At 38.8% G+C, this 20,163-nt stretch overlaps 1 protein-coding gene across 1 annotated transcript in view; it reads left to right on the top strand.

Moving 5' to 3' along the window:
• Nucleotides 1-20,163, top strand: part of COX10 (cytochrome c oxidase assembly factor heme A:farnesyltransferase COX10) — a 140,110-nt gene that overhangs the window by 92,471 nt on the left and 27,476 nt on the right. The window contains exon 5 of the mRNA XM_075014408.1: nt 6,666-6,736. Coding sequence (XP_074870509.1) covers nt 6,666-6,736 — 71 coding nt within the window. The remainder of the gene's footprint in view (nt 1-6,665; nt 6,737-20,163) is intronic.

Genomic DNA, 20,163 nt, shown 5'->3' with positions numbered 1-20,163 from the left:
GCCACGATGGCTAAACAACGGCATAAAAGATGCAGTTATAGACAAGTAGACATCTTTTAAAAATTGGAAGTCAAATCCTACTGAGAAAAATAAAAAGGAGCATGAACTTTGGCAAGCCAAGTATAGACGTATAATTGAGCAGGCCAAAATAATTTGTAGAGACACTAGAAAATTTCAAAAACTAACAGCAATTTTTTTAAGTTCATCGGAAGCAGGAAGCCTACCAAACAATCAATGAGACCGCTGGAAGTTTGAGGTGCTAAAGAAGCACTTAATGTGGAAAGGGCTGCTGTAGAGAAGCTAAATTATTTCTTTGTATTGGTGCTAACTGCAGAGGATGGGAGGGAAATTCCCAAATGTGAGCCATTCTTTTTAGGTGATAGATCCGAGGTACTGTTCCAAATTAAGATGTCATGAGAGGTGGTTTCGGAACTAATTGTTAAATCAAATAGTGTGTCAACAGGACTGAACGGTATTAACCCAAGAGTTTTGAAGGAACTAAGATATGAAATTGCAGCACTGCTAACAATGGTATTTAACTTGTCACTTAAATCAGCCTCTCTACCAGATGGCTGAAGAATAGCTAATGTAATCAATTTATAAAATGGCTCAGAGGCGATTCTGGGAGTTACAGGCTGGTTGAGGCTATAGTGAAAAATGGACTTACCCGACACATGGGTGAACGTGATATGTTGGGTAAGAGTCAACGTGGCTTTTGTAAAAGGAAAATATATCTCCCCAATCCACCAAAATTCTTTGAGCTTGTCAGCAAATTTGTGGACAAGGGTGATGCAGAGGATACTGTGTACTTGGATGTGGTACTAGTTAAAAGGCGGGAACCAAAGGGTGTGAATAAATGACTGCTTTCCACAGGGGAGAGGGGCAACAGTGGGATTCCCCCAAGGATCTGTATTGGGATCAGTGCTGTGTAACATTTTCATAAATGATCTAGAAAAAGGGCAAACTGTAAGGTGGCAAAGTTTGTATGTGATACACAGTTATTCAGGATAGTTCAGTCCAAAGCTGACTGTGAAAAGTCAGAAACTAATCTCACAAAACTAGGTGAGAAGGCAACAAAGTAAGATGAAATTCAGTGTTGATAAATGCAAAGTACTACACTTTGGAAAACGTAATCCAAAACTACATGTACCAAATGATGGAGTCTAAATTAGATATTACCACTTTACAGATTGTGGAGTTATTGTAAATAGCTCTCTGAAATTTTTTCAATATGCAGTAGTAGTGAAAAAAAGCTTTCAAATGTTAGGAGAGTGCTAGATAACAAGATGGAAAATACCATAATGCCACTGTATGTCCTCCACAAAATTGTAACCTGTGTAGAGAAAGTGAATATTCTTGTAACAGAAGAACCAGGAGTCAGCCAAGGAAATTATTAGCAGCAAGTTTAAAGCACACACAAAGTATTTTTTCATATACAATACTGTCAGCTTGTGGAACTTGTTGGCAGTGAATGTTATGCATACCAAAAGTATAGCTGGGTTCCAGAAGGAATTAAATATGTTCCTGGAGGATAGATCCATCACCGCTGTTAGCCAAGATGGTCAGGAATGCACCCCAAGCTCTGGATGTCTCAAAACCTCTGACTGCTAAAGGATGGTACTGGATTACAGGGCGTGGATCACTCACTAATTGCCCTGCTCTGTTCATTCAATTTGATGGGTCAGGCACCTACTGAGCTAGATGGAGCATAGGTCAGACCCAGTATGGCTGTTTTCACATTCTTATGCTTAAAAGGCGGCAGAATGAATAGAACCCACTAGCCTGGGAGTGCCACTTCCACCCAAGGTACACTTTGGAAAGCTAGGGTGGCAGTACAAGAGGGTAGTCTGAATTATACACAAACAGAGGAGTCATCTTATCCCTTACCACAGAGGATCAGGAGACCTCTAAACTGATGGAATTAAAATTTCTTTTAATAGATGGGTCACATTCTGTCCTTAGGCCCCTTGGATTATCAGCCCTGAGTAAATACATATTTAGCACTAGACTAAAATGTTATGTCAATACATGGAAAATTCGTTGCCCATTCCAGCCTGCTGACATGGCTTTAAGCTATACTGCAACTGTATCTTGTTGGGAAAAGTGATTCATACTAGCTAAATTCATCTTTATAGTGGAGGTAAAATGTTTTCAGAGTGGAACAAAGAGGGACAATGCTATTATTTCGCTTCCAATTCTCCTCCCGCTTCTAATTCCCTGCCCAGTTATTAGGTGTTCTGCTAGTTTCTTCTGGAAAGAATATAGCCTAGTATCAGCAGTATTGTTCTACAAAATGGTGGCCCAATCCCAAGTGAATAGCACATAACAGTGACAAAGATGTTGACAGAAACAAGTGGGGGTATAGTAACAGAGAGGAAGCTGTGCTAGGCTATACACTATCAAAACAAAAAGCAGTCAAGTAGCATTTTAAAGACTAGCAAAATAGTTAGGTAACTTTTCATGGGACAGACCCACTTCTTCAGGGTCTGTCCCATGAAAGCTCACTTAATAAACTATTTTGCTAGTCTTTAAAGTGCTACTTGACTGCTTTTTGTTTTGAAACTGGGGTATCTGTAACGTATGTATCAGCAAGTTCTATAATTATACAGCTAAACTTATTCTTCCAAGATATAGGCTGAAAATTTAAATGAATCTTTAGATAACATTTCTACAAACATAAAAATGAAAAAATATGACACAACCTAGTAATAAAGACATGGTTATAAACAGATGTACACAATAACATAATTGGTCTAACATTTTTTGCGAACACAGGATTTAATTATTGTATGTTGATATAATGAGAACTATACAAAGGGAATAATTTTTCTGACATAGAAATAAACCACAATATTCTGCTTAGTGTGACTTTTTTTCAACATCGCGTTTTAAGTGTTTGTGTGTTGATTAAACTTTAGGTTAGTGTGTCAAAAAAAACTGTTCCAAGGTTATGACATTTGGGTGTTCAGTTGTAGATTTAACACTGTGTCTATCCTTGTGATGGTTCACTTGCCAAAAATGGAAGATAATGTTCTGCCTTAACCAAATGAAGTGATGCATTCTGACTTCCTGAGGTTAAAAAACCCCTCTTGAGAGCTAATAAAATATTTATCCAGACTTCATCTTACTGAATTTACTATTTGCTAAAACAGGCAAAACTGTGCAGGCCTGTAATGAGATAATCTGTGTTTGAGTTCCCCCTTTATTCCTGTAGAACAATTTTTCATATACATTTTTTTTATTTTTCTTGAATATCAGGGGGAAGTAATTCCAAGTGGAAAGAGAATTTTGCTGAACATCTGGGAACATAATGTGGAAAGTTTGATGTATAGCATCTTGCTGACATGTAATTGCAGTTAGCTCAGTAAAGCTGTAGAGTAATATGTATAAAAGAGTTTTTTTCTAATAAATATAATTTCTTTCAATCAAATAAGTAATCCATGCACAAAAATGACATTAAAGGAATAGTCAGATTGTGATTTAAATAAGCAAAAAGTGAAGCAGTCCTGAGCTAAGAGCTCTACAGTAGCATAATTCTGTCAGCTTGCATGTTTGCATTAGAAATAGTCTGTTCTGGACTGGTTACTTAACTGAACAAGGAGATGCCCTGTTTAAAATATATGTTGCAGTCAGGGGGATAACTATTAAAGATATAGAAATATTTCATATACTAGTTACAATGTGTGATTTATTTCATTTCTTTTAACAGAGTAAATGTCAGATGTCTAACTGCCCTTCATTTTATGATTATTTTGTATTTTTCCAGACAGTGCTTTTAAAACCTCACTGCCATTTTTATTCCAGCCATTGCAGAGTAGCTACATTTGGCCGCTTTTCCTAATCAGTACATCAGTGTAAAATGCACTGAAGTCAGAATACTTACTATAAATTAAAGAAGAATTGGACCCTTAAAATTTTGTAGAAATTTCTTGAAAAGGCCTATTTGAGCACAGCCAAAGATGTTTTCAAGAAGGACTTTAGATTATGTATTTTACCTTCCTGCTTTACCATTCTGATGTCAAATTATATTTTTCCTTCATTAAACATAATTGTGTCTGAAACGTAACTGTGAAACAAACCATTACCAAAATGTTGAGCTGTCAGAAATAATCATCAGTTTCAACACAAACTGAGTTTTTTTCTTTTCTTAACATTTGTAATCCTTTGCTGCCTTCTTTTATTGAGGTAGGATCAGGTTGGAGGCTGAGTGATGGGGGAGTTGTTAAGAGAGAAAACTTCAGCACTCAAAGCACAAACTATTTTTTTAATAAACTGACTAAAATGCATAGAGTGCTTATAGTCTGTTTCCTGTTTGTCTGTACACCACCTAGCACATCAAACTGTTCATCAGTTTGTCATCAATATTTTGCAGCACTCTACATGTTGAAAACCTCTGTTCTGTTGTGAACAGTCAGCAGTTCTGCAAATCAGCTTCAGGGTCACAGAAGATGATACATTAATTAAATGGTCATCTGTTTGGTTTAAGTGACTTACCCAATATTGCATAAAGAACTCTAGCAGAGGCAGGGGTAGAATCTGGTTCTCCAGTGTGGCATTCAACTGACTTAACCACAAGATCATCATCGTTCTTCAATCAGTGTGCATTATCTTAGTACCTTCCAGCTTCCACCGTCAATGAAGCACAGGTCCTACAGATCGCACTCATGAACTACACAACACAGATTCATTCCCAGGACCTGGTCCGTCGTCTACACTGAAGGAGAAACAGGTTGCTATCATGTAATTCAAGGCAACGTCATAATGCATATGCACAAAAGGACCTGGTTTTATGGGCAACCTTAATTCTGCATAATATTTGTATTTGACTTTGCAGTCTTAATATTCATGCAATATTTGTTTTGTGTTTTAATCCTTAATAGGAGGGACAGCTCTGTGATTTGAGCATTGGCCTTTTAAACTCCAGGTTGTGAGTTCAACTCCTCCTGCCTCCTCCAAGCCCTGGGGAGCCAGCAAGGAGGCAGCAGCCACCTGCCAGCCCCAGGCACAGCAGCTCCCAGGAGTCCCAAGGAAGCTGCAGGGACAGGGCAACCACAGTGCTCTCCCACCCTCACTTCCCCAAGCCTCCGTGGCAGGGGTGAGGCAGCTGTGGCTGCGTCCCTTTTCTAAAATAAGTAGGGACACTTTTTGGCATCCCAAATACGGGACCGTCCCACCAAAGGCGGGATGGATGGTCACTTTAAACTTCTAGCACAACAAGGTTCTCGCTGTGGTATGAATGATTATGGCTAAATTAACAGCACTATATATGTGATGTTATTCATTACAGTCAGTAATTTTGCAAAAGTGAGACACTGAAGTCTCAAAATGGTTTGCGTGTTGTGATGCCCAAACCATTTTTAACATATACTAGCCTTCCGCACAGGCCATGCATGAGTACTTTAACATATACTAGCCTTCCGCACAGGCCATGCATGAGTACTTTAACATATACTAGCCTTCCGCACAGGCCATGCATGAGTACTTTAACATATACTAGCCTTCCGCACAGGCCATGCATGAGTACTTTAACATATACTAGCCTTCCGCACAGGCCATGCATGAGTACTTTAACATATACTAGCCTTCCACACAGGCCATGCATGAGTACCTTGTAAAGTGGCTAACAGCTTCCCTTTGGCAGAATAGCAAGGCCAGTAACTGTCAAAAGTAGTTGTTGGGTTTTTCTTGTCTTTTTTTGTTTTCATTTTAACCAAAAGTGATTGTCTCACTGAAAAATAGCAAAGCACAACCCATCAAAAGTCAAGAATCTTGTCTTCCTACCTGCAGGCAATAATGTTCAATCATTCAGGCGTTGTTCATAATCATGCATTTCATTACATCATACTTTTTCCATATATAAATTATACCCTATAATTTGTATCTTTCTCCAAGAGTTCATTTCGCACATAGAAGTTAGTGTCTAGTAAATATTGGTGAACCATTGAGAAATTACCCTGATTGTTTAATTTCATTGAAATCTAAATAGCTTTACAGAGTCTTGCTATATGGAAAACTGGATTTGGCTTCAATTTTAACTTATTAAATGTTATCCAATAAAACCCCACTGTAGTTCATATCATGATATCACTCTTTGCTTTTCACACAGGCGATGTCTGAAGTCAAGTTGGGTTCTCCCACTAAATAATTCCATATGGCTGCTTCATTTACCATTTATCATACCCTACTAGATGCTACATGTAGTTGCAGTAACATTTACTGGAACTGATTGATTTTTTGAGTGGGTCATGAGTTCTCAGAAGTTGGATGATCTTGAAAACGTAGCATTCGTCTTTAAAAACCAGAAACACAGTTTGCGCAAAGATCGTGCATAGTTTAGAACTGAGGGCAGAGGAGGTGGTTGGTGCTTTGATATACATGTGTGTATGTAACTTCTGAAGAGCAGAACTTAAAGGTAGGTTTTACTTCAAAAGATTAACTTTTATGGACTCATTCAAAATATTTCTTTCCTCTAGGTAGCTTTTATTTTTAAGTGGAAGCCAAAAGTATTAATGTAGTCTATCAAAGCTAATGTAAAAGAGAATTTGCCATTTTAATTGTTGTTCTGAACATTCAAAAATCTAGACTAAAGCACCTGCAAAAACAGTCCATTCTGCACTTGGTATGGTTTACGGCATCCTTTCAATCCTTCCTTTTCTTTTATACAGTTCTTTGAGGTTCCCTTTGACTCGAATATGAACAGGACAAAAAACAGACCTCTAGTCCGAGGACAGATCAGGTAAGGCTGCCCACACCTGTTCCCTGTAATGAGAAAACAACCTATTGTTCCTTTTATATATCTTCTCCCTTGGTCTGTTTATATAAGCAGGTATTTCAACATGCACATGAAAGACTAAGAAAGTGATGCCACCCTTTGTGTTTTGATAACTCTGAAAGTTTGTAGTAGTCCCATGAGGAGTTCTTCAGTATAATGCATTCTCTTTCAAATATTGGATAGTGGTAGTTAGAAATTACCACCTGCGTGTGCTTTGTGATGAGTCCGTGCAATCGATTAGACAAAAGCAAACTACTGAGCTTTATTTGAAAATGAGCAGCTGATCTTAAATGTTGCTCTCTTACGTGATCCCACCAAAATTTCTTGCTAAAAGGAGCAGAGAATCCATTTTAAATCTGTTGAACTGAGTCCCAACTGACTGCTGTCAGTGCACATTACTTTGGCTACTCTCATCCTAAGTACATGACAAATTTAGAGACTTCTCCCTGTGTTCTCAGTAGAAGCTGTTGGGAGCTGAGCATGTCTGAAAATCTGGCCGTGGATTTATAAGCATCTTTCTCTCATGAAGGAGCTATCGTTGAAAAAATTTTGATTTCGTAATGTCTGGCTAGTTTCTTGTTGTTCACTTAAGCCTCTTTGTGTTGTTTCTAAGCAGGGTGTTCTAGAGCTGCTTATCCTATATATCTTAGGCACTACTGAAACACGTATTGAATTACAAAGTTAAAACGCTATTGTGGTGAAGTTCTGGCTGAGAGTATGTACCAGTCACTTCAGTTGAAAAATGTGGATATTGCGGTTACCCCGAACTTACCACAGCAGGGTCAGAACTAGTGTTCCCTGTAAAGTGTGTGCTTGTGTGGCTGCTTGGATTAGAGTCAAATGCTGTACAGCAGATTAGTAGTGTGCCCACAGTGAGGTTTTTCATTTCTGCTGGTGGTGCACATTTGCACATGCCTCCATGCACGTAACAAATTTATTCCACACAAACGTGGAAAAAACCCACGCATGGATGGAAACAAATAGAGGGAACATTGGTTAGAATTCAGGCCCACAAGCACGTTGAACTCTGTCATGTAAATCAAGTAGGTCATCAGTTTATACGTTTAGCCTGTTACGTTCTATGCATTAAGTTCTCAGAAAGAGAGGAGACAAACCAGCATACATATTTTAGAGCGCTATTGAATTTTACTTAACCTTATACTTGGAAGAGAAACAGCTTGCTCAAGAGTGACTCTGTTGCATACAAGAAAATTGTGAGGCATCCCAACAACCTTTTAGCTAGCTTAGACTACCTGGCTCTAAGTATGGTTTGTTCCTACCATGGCCCTATATATTAAGTGTGTTATCTTTGGAAGTACTGGCATTGCAGTGGGACACATCCCAGTCCCCTAGAAGTCATTTGCACGTTACAAGGGGAGACCTCAGACACCGAAAAAGCTATGAAACATTACAAATATCTGGCATTCAGATGTTGAATGGTGATTGAGAATGGATGGTTGCCTCTTTAAAAAAAAAAAACAAAAAACCTTGTGTGTGGCTTTTACATCTTATCTTCCTTGTGTTCTTCATTGGAGGACAGAATTCTCATGTCTGAAATCAGCACATGTTAAGCATAGTGTACAATTTTGCAGAAGGGTTACCTCCAACTGAACTTTTCCCCTTAATTTGTAACAATAAAGCTCCTGATTTTTAATTTTGAAAGAAATGTAGAATATTTCCTTTTCAGGTAGTTCCTCTCTGTCCCCCTTTCCCTCTTGCAGGATTTTGATTATCTCATTTGTACATGGTATGTGCACTCATTGCTTTTTGCAGGGGGAAGAAAAATGGAGCCCCTTGCAATTTTATAGAACGCCCATAGTGGGAGTTGCTAAAAGTTACCATTATTTAAAAGCATATTATTCTTTGCTTACTTTATAAAGTGCAACTGCCATTTTCTATTTGGTAAATCGTAAAGCCAGAATAAAAATGACATGGTGACATTTACGAAAATAATGTTATATCTTGTCATCTTCTGTTTTCCATAAGCACAAATAAAAAGCTAGCGTCCCCGGGGCTCCAATTTGAAAAGAAACTCAAAGCTATCCCAATTTCTGTTTGCATATCTGTTCAGTTTCTCAGGGATTAGGTTTCAAACTCTTAAAAAAAAAACATTACACCTAATTTGCAAATTTAAAATGAAGCCCTCGTTCATAAATGATTCAACAATCAATTTTAGTATAGCATTTCCTTGATTTGTGCCAAGGATTATTTATAACAAAATTACATTTTCCCTGAGGGTTCCATGAACAGTTGGTCCTCTTTATTTCTGTGTTTTATCCATCACCTTTGCAGGACTGGGAAAAAAAAGTGATGGATGAAATTACAAGAAAATTGAGACAAAATAGTACAGTTAACCCTGGGGCTAAATTCACTCTCATTGTAAATAGTTGGAGTACTTCAATAAACTTGTTCTGATTAGTTCTGTAAGATGGTACTAATTACAGATTCCTGAGATAAGTTAATTTTGTTTAAAGCACATTTTAGGGAATACTGTAATGAAGATATCTGGCAAGCACAGGGTGAGCCAAATTTCACACTTGCTGTACACTAGTATATCAGCACTCACTTAGACCAGGTCTGTATTTGGCCAAGTAACATGAAAAGAGGAGGAAAGCTTCCTTTTGTCATCGTAGTCATACTCAATAGAGAGTTTTATATCACTCCACATTAGCTTTGCCTATAGTACTCCCTGACTCAAGTTAGCATAATTGGAAAATGTATTATAAAAATTCTTGATTTAGGGAGGGCAATTTGTTTTACAAGTTAACAGCATCCAGACTGACAAATACATATTTATCATACTGTAAACTTTCTCAGCTTTCTTCTTTTCTCTTGCATATTCCCTTCCACCACAAAATGATAATGTTAGGGACCTCATGTAATCACACATCAATCTATGTACCTGGCTGTCAACAGCTAATTTAAAGTTATTTAAAAGTGTCATTTACCTTGAATGATGTTGACCTAATTCCCTATAGACTTTGACCATGAAAACCTTAACAGAGATTTTCTTCAGTGGTGTGGCAGAGTAGAATAAGCCCCTGGAAGTGATCTGGCAGTTGTATATTTTGCCACATACTCCCTGGTATTCTTTGAGCTTCTTTTTACCATGCCGGTTAAATAAAATTCTTAAATGGTTATGCTAAAGACTAGTGAAAACAGGCTAGACATAGCTGGATAAATTGTATTTAAAAGACTGGTGTCTTTTGGCTCTGGGAATGGATCCAAAATTTTTGGATGTGCACAGAGTTCTTGCCCCTGTGCTTAAACTGTGTTTAAATCATTTTGAGTCTAGTTTTGACTCTGGTTGCTTTTTCACTGAAGCATTTGGCATACATTTTGATTCTCCTGCTGTTCCATTCTCACTAGCTGACCCTCCACTGTGGCACCGCAGTGCAAACGAGCTAATACAGTCACAGAGAGGTCGCTGTGTTAGTCTGTTTCTTCACAAAACAAAAAGCAGTCCTGTAGCACTACCGAGATTAACAAAATTGTTTATTAGGTGATGAGCTTTTGTGGGACAGACCCACTGCTTCAGAGCTGGAAAATTTAGAATTCTCCACATCTAAAGAAGTGGGTCTGTTGCACAAAAGCTTGTGAGCTAATAATTTTGTTAGTCTCTGTAGTGCTCCAGGGCTGGGTTTTTTGCTTGTTTATTTGTTTTTAGCTAATACAGGATAAGAAGCATTGACCAGTGATCTTCCAATAGTATGATCAGTTCTGATGTGGAGGATTCACTTTTAGGGAAGCGAAGGTAATTAAATCTCCATAGCCTAGCTCGTATGATGCATGGCCTCAGTAGTGGCTCCAGATTGAGATGGAGGCTTTGACGTGGACATCTGCCCACTAATGAGCTGCGCTGAGATTATCAACTTACTTTAGAGGCTACTGAACTCTGAAAACCTCCCTCAGTTGCTGCTAGCTTGGGCAGGAATCAAACCAATGCCTTAAAAATCTCTTGAACCATTGAGTCCCTATATAAGTTATTTGTATGCTGTGTATTTACTGTAAATGTGATAATTTATGAAAGTGCTTTTAAAATTGTTTAGTATATTAAAGAAATTATTACTGCAATATCTCATTTCTCCTCCTACTTTTCATTGTGGTGGTGCCCTTAAAGTTACAAATCATAGACCAGGCAGTGCTCTGGAGCCTGAGCTCTGAAGATACGATCTTGGGAAGGTTATTGTTGGGAGGAAGAATCTTCTTTCATAGTTACTGGAGCATGTGGAGAACTGGCCTGACCTTGTGACCGTCTGAGCAGAACAAGTGGTGATGCACAAAGACCCTACCGAGTTGGAACCCCTCTACCATAAGGGGCACATATGCTTATTCTTTCACAAGCCCCAGACCCTGTTTCTTTCCCTTTCCTCTCACCCTTTGCGTAGAAAACCACACCAATTCTGCTCCCGGGAGACCTCCAACAATTGGTTGGTGAATTTACCCTAAATTAGCTTTGACTGTCCTGTTTCAGCTGACTCGGGTTTGCAGGGCTTGGGCTGTAAAATTGCAGTATAGACATTCAGGCTCAGGCTGGACCATCCTGTTGCAAAAATAACAGAAGTAGAACTGAATGCAGCATGCCACGAAACACTATCAGTCATCCCAACCTGCCCACATGTTCTCCTCCCTATTCTGACCCCCGAGTCCTGTTTGGAAACACAAAGTACTCAAAATGTTCCTCATACTTGGTTGCAGTGTTAAACTCATTGAGCATATTTATGTTCCATATTATAAAAACAGTTGTTATTTTTCCTGCTGTGAATTATGCTTGTGTAATTGATGGGAAGAATTTCCACACAGACAGCCCTTTGATTTCAGTGAAATGGCAGCAGCCGTTCTTTTTAGTTTCCTGTTCAGTATGATTTATCCCATACTTTTCTAAAATGCTGGGTTTGATTTTCTGGCAGATCTGTTTAAATAAATCTCTTATACTAGCCCCAGCAGCTGACTTAGTTTAGTTTCCCTCTTCTACTAAGGTAAGCATCCTGATCCATTATAGGTTGAAGGTGAGTGTCCTGATTTTTCTTCTACCACACATTTGCATATACTATGTTAAACAGCAGCAGTTTTCATGCACTACAGCACAGTTGGATGAGCAAGGCTAAGCACTCATAAAAAGTTAATACAGGAGCATATTTCTCTAGGGTCGTGTTCGCGCTACAGAGATCTTTCAAAAGAGGATCTTCCAGAAGACCCTCTTTTGAAACAGCACATCTATACACAAAAAGCAGATCGATCAAAAGATTGATCCTCTCTTTCAATAGAGAGCCCCAGGTCTTTCAAAATAATGGGTCAGGGATCTGTTTGGACCAGGCTGGATTCTACTGCACATAGGGGCATAGCCAGTTGGTGAAGTGTTCTGCTGAACTCCTAGAATTGTCTCAAAAGGTTGGGAACAATGAACCTATCAGAAACTTGATAATTAAACTATTTGAATATAATTACATAGGCTATAATTGGAAGCTAACCTGCAAAACAAAAAAAAGAGAGAAAAAAAGCATTCTTAACTGTGTTTTTTTCGTGTATGTTTTAATAAACTCAAACTCTTGGTGCTCAATTTGGTAGCAGATGCTATTTAACCAAAATCTTAATGCCACAAGCCTCATAATGCCTCTGATATTTGCAGAAATGAATTGAATGTTAATTTACTTTGATAAATATTTTTCCTGGGTCTTTTATTAGCCCCTCACTTTTACAATGCATTAATAATTATTTTCTGTATTTTGCCTTCCTGATTCTTACAGCTATTAACTGTTGATACAGCTATTAACATGCAAAGCTTTCACAGTTTTTGACACTTATGACATGAGTATCAATTTTGACCAGATTTTGCTCATATCAAAGAAAAAAGACTGTCTGTCCCCCTGGTTTTTCATTTTAAATTGATCGGGTTACATTGTTCGAGAACAAACGTTACCATCAAGCCCAGTTCTTCAATGTAGGCTTTTCACTGATTGGGATGTCATTGGTGAGTCTTCTGTCAGTTTAGCAAACCAAGAACGTGCTGAAGAAATGTCATTCGGGTTACACACCTATCTGTCAAGTAATTAATGTGTAATGAGGATGATTGTATTCTCACTAATCCAGTGTAAACTGGGAATAACTCAGCTGAAGTCACTGGAAGCACATTGGTATATATGAGACAAGTTTGACCTTGGTTTACACTGAAAGCTGTACTAAAGATTTAACAATCCACTATCTTAAGCCAGCATTTTAAAGTTTCCCAAAAGTCCCAGTACAATTTTGGCTCCCATTTAAAGCTTAAACCTTTACTTAAATGGCTGATTGTTCTGGTCTCTTGGGTGGTCATTTCAGGCAGGTTTCACTGTATTTAAGTTAAAATGAAAACTCTATAAACCTGTAATTCTTCAGAAATAATCATTGCAAGAGATCAGATGCTTATTTCCCTCTGGAAAACATTCCAGTGTTTTGCTTAGAAAATACTTCATTTTAAAGAGAAGGCCCTGAGATCTTTTTAGGTGATAAAAATGTTACTTTTTTCGGTGGGAGGCTTTTTGTCTTGTTTCAACAAGAGCACAATTCAAAGCAGACACCACTATGGCAGCCCTTTCAAGCAACTTTTATGCTGCCTGTTTGCAAGCTTTTTTATTGTTTGAAAAACAAGTATGTGCCTTTTTCCCCCACTAGGTTCCTTTTCGGTCCTGTGTTTTTTCAGAAGGTGAGCAAGTGGGCTCCATTTGGTAAATAAGAAATAAAAAAGACAGCTTTACATTTTTGACATGTTCAGTTATTTGTAAAAAATGTAGTCTAGGCATTCTAAGCAGCAGGGCTTTCTCTCCCCCCATCCAGCCTCCCCGCCTCCATTTAATTCTTTCCATAGCCACGTCATAGAGGATGAAGAGGGGATCGGGAGAACCTTGGGGCTAAAACACAATTTAATGAGAATAAAACCCACATCAAAGGGTGGCCTAATGGAATGATATAATGCTCACTGTGCCACTTTCCCAAAGGGACTATGGATGACAGTGCTTATATTTCAATTATCTATTCACTTGGTGCATAAGATGTTGATTACATGATTCTAAGATATTAGAGTCCTTGTGTAGCATTCTTAGAAAAATATCGATTCTGCACATTATCCTTTTAACAAAATGTATATTAGCAGGAAAGTTTCTATAGCTACATAAACATAAGTATACATATAGCTATATATTCTCAGAGCAATTTGAAAAGCTTTATTAACTCCAGCATACAGTCACATTTATGTTGATTAAAATGAAGACTGCAGAAGTTACTAGCTATTCAGCTTGTGTCTTCAGCTAACTCCTGCTGTCTGACAATAATTCTGCAGAAGCTCAATAGAGACATTCCTTTGTAGGCAGCTCTCTGTTTGTTAAATATAAATCCAACGGAAACACTTGACCCCTCCAGCCTGGCTGCTTTTTCATTCAGCGGTGGGGCCTTTACCACCGAATTATTTATCAGAATCTCTAATTGTGTGTGGGACGCTTGATAAATTTGAGTACATTGTACATCACATCACATTAGGAAACATCCCAGATGCTCATGTATAAACCAGGAGTCACGGTGCATTTGGCTAAATAGTGGCTCCATCTGCTTGTGAGGAACACGACAGAGAGGTGATATTGACTCCTAATGGAGTTGTTTTATCCTTCCATGTCAGCACCACACCAGGGGGTAGAACACAGCTAACTGGAAGCAGCCAAACCATTGTGTACCAATCCTTCTGATTTTGTGTTTGATATGAACAGACCTTTTGGAACACTCTGGTTTGAGCTGTCCCATTTTTAAAAACTCACTTGAGGCAAACAGTTTACTTTGCTTTAGAGACAGTTATGGGAAATGGATTTTTACAAACCATCCATTAAGGCACAGAAACAAACAAATATTGTAAAGCCCAGTATCACATCTTGTCCAGAGGTGTTTCCTTCTGATCCCACCTTACTGAATGTGTCAAACATTTCAGGTCCGTGTTTGTAAATTTTGGCTTAACACAATCAAAATCCTAACACTTTATTCCCTTTTAATAGTACTAAACTTTATCTGGTCTAACCAAAACAGCAATGTTATTCAACATGTGCCCTGTGTTTCAAGAAATGTCAGTACTCAACAAGTCCATTACAGAACTGCCTGCGATTGTAAGCTGTTACACTTCGAATGCTGTTTACAATAAGTCATGTTAAAAGTGCATTTCTTCTATAAAGGACAGAGTTTATCGAGTATCGGAGGGGTAGCCGTGTTAGTCTGGATCTGTAACAGCAACGAAGGGTCCTGTGGCACCTTATAGACTAACAGAAAAGTTTTGAGCATGAGCTTTCGTGAGCACAGACTCACTTCTTCAGCATCTGAAGACCAGCATCTGAAGAAGTGAGTCTGTGCTCACGAAAGCTCATGCTCAAAACTTTTCTGTTAGTCTATAAGGTGCCACAGGACCCTTCGTTGCTGTTAGAGTTTATTGAGTCTTTAAACAGGGTATAGCTTACACGTTATCAACTTGGCAAGTCAGATAGCAGGTTTTTTTTCCTCACTTACTTTAATTAGCTTTTGTTGGCACAGTCCATGCTGTTTAGTCTTTATAACTAGAGAGGCTGCATTCCTGAGGTTAAAATATGCAAAGAGCCTCCCTCAGGTTTTATTTGAAACTACTTGATAAGGGCATAGAATCAAAGCAAATGCTTTATTATAAATCAAAGAGTAACTTGATGCAATTTGCAGAGATTCTCACTAATGTAGCTGCAGGATGATAAGATCTTGTATAGTAACACGCTGTGATGTTGGATATTTGTTGTTTTCTTACTGTATTTCTTCAGATACCAGCCCTAGTCTGGGCACACCCATCCAAAAGGTTCCAACATACAAAATTATGCATAAACTTGATTAAAATATAGTTACTCCAGCTCTCACTTAATTCCTTGAGTAACATCCTGAGAAAACAGTAAAATTTGTGCACTGCTCATGGAGTACACTGGTGTTTTGCATGTGCCCTGGCCGTCATATTGAAGGAGCGTTTGCAGCTTACCTCCTTCCACCCCCACTCTCTGCACAGTCATTATCCAAAGTGTTGCATGTTTAATATGAGGAGCTTTTAGGTCAGACCTGCTCGTGTTAGCATTGAAAGAACTGTTGAAATGGTTCTTGCTGTGTGACAGCGGAACAGAACCTGGCATCACTCGGGTCATTTGACTCTGTCCCCACATTGATTGCAGCAAATGTTCACAGTTCTTTTAGGGGAGCCATTTTGGGGGTCCTTTTGCATTTTGGTGCGTGTTGAGCTCATGTCATTCCTGCTTCTGCCCACCTTAAACTCAGAAGTCCATTTCCTTCTTTCATGAACACCGACTAGTGATATTTCCAAAACAACTGTCTCCTCACCCAGCTCCTGTGCACTTAAATCAAAGATAAAAGGTAGACAAAATATTCTAAACAGAGCTAGGTTAATCAAGGTAGAAAGCATAGGCCATAGGTTTAAATACAAACACTATTACTGTGCCTTACACAGGCGAAAGTTCTTTGTCTGTGTCAGCTGCTGTGAGCCTGACCTTTGCTGTCCCAGAAAGCTCAAAATCTCACTCTACCAAAGTGGACAGTTTTACTTCATAGAAGAAGCAGGTTACTTTATCATCTCATTCTCTGCCTCCCATCTCTAAGGAACAGGCGAGAGCTCCACACTCATCTTATTATGTGACACAGAGATAGCTGTGCTAGTCTATATACTGTCAGACAGCAAAGCAGTCCAGTAGCGTTTTAAAGACTAACAAAATAGTGGGTCTGAAGAAGTGGGTCATCATCTAATAAATTATATTGTTAGTCTTTAAAGTGCTACTGGACTGCTTAGTTGTTTTCATCTTGTTATGGGTTGTGTTTAATATATATTGTCAAGCCAAAGTTACCTGGATCAAGGCCACAGAAGGAGAGTAAGCAGCACCATAGCTGTCTTTAAAAATCAGTGGTTTATCCTGTGTTCAGTCCTCTAAACCATGTCACCTTCCATTTTTTGATCTCTTTAAGACTTTTCTTTCTTTATGCTGCTGCTGCATTCTAGCTTTCATATACTCCCAAGGCAAGTCTGCATTACAGCATGTTACCGCACTGGAACACAACTGTGAACAAGAGCGTTAAATGACTCAGCATTGGCATGCCGTAGTGATAACTGACATAAGATGCTGAACATGATTTGTGCAAGTCTACTCTGCTTAGTAAATCATAGTCAGCATCATGTCGTATAACATGTTCAGACCTGATAATTTTGTAGTATGGACAACTTGTATGAAAGTAAGGCCGGATTAGGACTTGCTGCGTTCCTCCTGACTACCTGCCTTTTGCTGGACTACTTCCTACCTACAGCTTTCCCCTGAATGATATTTTAGTCAAAGCTTGCTCTTGATGAATTGTGGGGATGCTGGTATGACTATTCCCTTTTAGTAAGAACTTCTGCATAACTTTTGTTCTAGTCTATATTTATTTATATGATGTCTTTCACTGCAAGAGAATCGTCTCTGGGTGGGAACATGGCAACTGTTTACTGACACTTCACAAATACTTTTAAGATCAGAAATGAAGAGTATACACTGAAAACTGCAGTGAGGGTTTCTGTAGGCAGAATGCAGCTTCCGTACATTGTAATTTGGCCAGATTCCACCATTCATCTGCTCTAACAGCTAATGGTGTCTAGAGTCTCACTTTCCCTTGGACCATTGCTCCTGCCATCTTCTGAAACAGTAAATAATTCCTTCCCATCATTGTTACTGGTCTCTGGAAAGGATTTAGTTTCTGATCTTATTTCTATTAAATCTTCTAATGGCTGACCAAGTTTTCTGCTGATAATGTCTTAGAAAACAACTAATGTTTTGCACAGCGAAATTCTCCATCCTGATCAGCCTACTGCAACTTCCGCATCCTTTACTTTCTAAGGGTATTGTCTGCAGGGAGCTCAGCAGAAGCGGATGTTGAAATGATTGTAGGCTAAGAACCAAATCCAGAGAGGAAGGTTGCTGTTTTGGGAGGAAATAATGCCCATTTCATTGTGGGGTTGTTTTTTTTTTTCCAGTTTGCACCTGGTTTTTATAGGAGTAGAAGATTGAGATTTTTAACTAAAATGAGTGGGTCACTTACAAGCCAGTTTTGTAAGATTATAAACCAGGATTTAGTTTAAATATTATGGGGAGTATTTTCCAAATTTACTGTAGGTTAGACTTATAAGCCCTTTAAAAAAATAACATTTTCCTGACTATGGGGGAGCTGTGAAAATTATTCACCCAATCACTCCTCTCTGTCTGTCAAAGACATACAACTAGGAGCATGTTAATTGTCCTTGAGTTTATTAAGAATTGTTATGATTTGCTTTATGGTGTGTACAGCAAATGTAATAAGAACATAAACCTTTTACAAGCATAGATCTATTTTATTTTTAATGTTGTCTTTTAAATAAAGTGACAAGGCCTTTTGCAGGTGTTTTTTTTAATCACAAAGGACAAACAGAATCAGGAAGTTAATTTATATCAACATTAAGAACAGCCAAACTGGGTCAGACCAATGGTCCATCTAGCCCAGTATCTAGAGCCTTGTGCAAATACAAATGACTGACTGTGAATGCAGGCATCCCTGGATGGATTTCAGTATCTGCTGATCCACAGGGCTCTGCTCCCAAGAGAAGCTGCTGCCAAAAGTGATCCGTGTGGTGCCACTGTTCCTGGGACCCAGTGCCCTGAGCTGGCAGCGTGGCGGGGGGTGAAAGAGCTGCAGAGCTAGGAGGAGCTGCCGACATGGGGTGCTAGCTCCCTGGAGCAGCTGCACCATGCTCGTGTCCTTTGGCTTCAGCATCTCCTGAGAGTAGACCGCTGTGGTTCAGCAAATACTGATGTCTTCTGTAGCTATCTGCATCCATGAGTAGACATTTATGCATGTGCAAAGCTCTGCCATCATCCTTTCTTCTGACTATGGCCAGTACCAGATGCTTCAGAGAGAGTGAACAGAACAGACTCCTGTTTTACACTGTCACGTTCTTGCATTAGGAGATTTAGGGTCGGCTTGAGCGTGAGGTTGTATCCCTGATCATATTGACTAATAGACATCAATGGACCTGACCTCTATGATCTCATCTGACTGTTTTTGAACCCAGTTATTTGTTGGCCTTCTCGGCTTATGACTCATGAGGTCCAAAGGTGGACTGTTCGTTGTGTGAAGGATTATTTCTTTTTTGTTTAAGCGTGGTGCCTGTTAATCTTATCGGTTGACTCCTAGTTCTTATGTTGTGTTATCTGCCTAAGCATAATACAAGTGTAAGAAGTTGTACGTTAGAATAAGTAAATTAAATTCTCTTCATAGTTGCTCAGTAGTAACTTCATTCCAAACCTGTGGTCACTTTGACCCTAGTCCTGCAGTCTGATCCACCACACAAGAATGACACACAAAATGTACTGGTTCATAAGGCCAGAGCCTGATATTTATTTGGAGTTACACTAGTAGAAAGGAGACCAAGACAAGAACTATAATATAAAGCTCTAGAATGAAAAAGCTGGACCACCCTGGACTCCTGCTTATTGCTCCCACATAATTTTCTGCTGAAATCCCTCTGCTTTGTCTCATCCTAAACCTCATGTCTTTGCGGAAGTCACCAAAACTGACTAAGCCAGTTTTGAGTAATGTGTGCACAAAAAAGAAAGATGTGTCCATTTTAGAATGAAATGAATCTGTTAACATAGTTCTGTTAGTTTATGATTGTTTTCAAGTCGGTGGCTCTGGCAAGGAGGAGAGAACATCTGCAGCTCAGATTCTTTAGGAACCAGAGAAGCTAATTGCCTCCAATTGGGTTAAAATACAGTGCCAATTACACTTTTAAACAACAGCTATATACTGTCATAACAGGAAGGTTTGGATTCCATGCAAGGATTATTTCCTCGTCAGGAGAGAAATGAATTGACCCAGGTACAAGATATTTTACCCTAGTCTAATTTATTTACAATAAATACCAGTCTAATTTATTTACCATAAATATACTTTTGAACATACATGTAGTAAAACCAGAGTTCAGTTTCCAAATGTGAGCCACAACTCAAGAAGACAACTCTGTGTCAGTTTCCACCCAGATTTGTATGTTTTCTGTTGCAAGACTCACCAGACATTTCAGGTTCACCATACTCTCAACATATTAAATCCTTTGTAATATCCAGGTGCCACTTAATATCAAATACCCCTTCCTCTCCTGGTCAGATGGTCTAAGTGTCAATCAAGAGCACTTCTAGTTGATGCTGATGATTCTGGATTTACTCTATAGACAAAAGAAGGTAGTGCTGGCTCAAAAGGAGTCTGATCTTATGTCTTTGCATTTTAAAGTGACTTCTTTTGAGACAATTGTCAACTCCTTGTCAGTAGATTGGATGTTTATAGTGGTGACCTAAATTTCCCCA

Source organism: Carettochelys insculpta, chromosome 20, assembly GCF_033958435.1.
Source record: "Carettochelys insculpta isolate YL-2023 chromosome 20, ASM3395843v1, whole genome shotgun sequence".
In the NCBI taxonomy this organism is placed as follows: Eukaryota; Metazoa; Chordata; order Testudines; family Carettochelyidae; genus Carettochelys; species Carettochelys insculpta.
The sequence above is the reverse complement of the archived record's forward strand: the minus strand, read 5'-3'. Positions and strand labels throughout refer to the sequence as shown.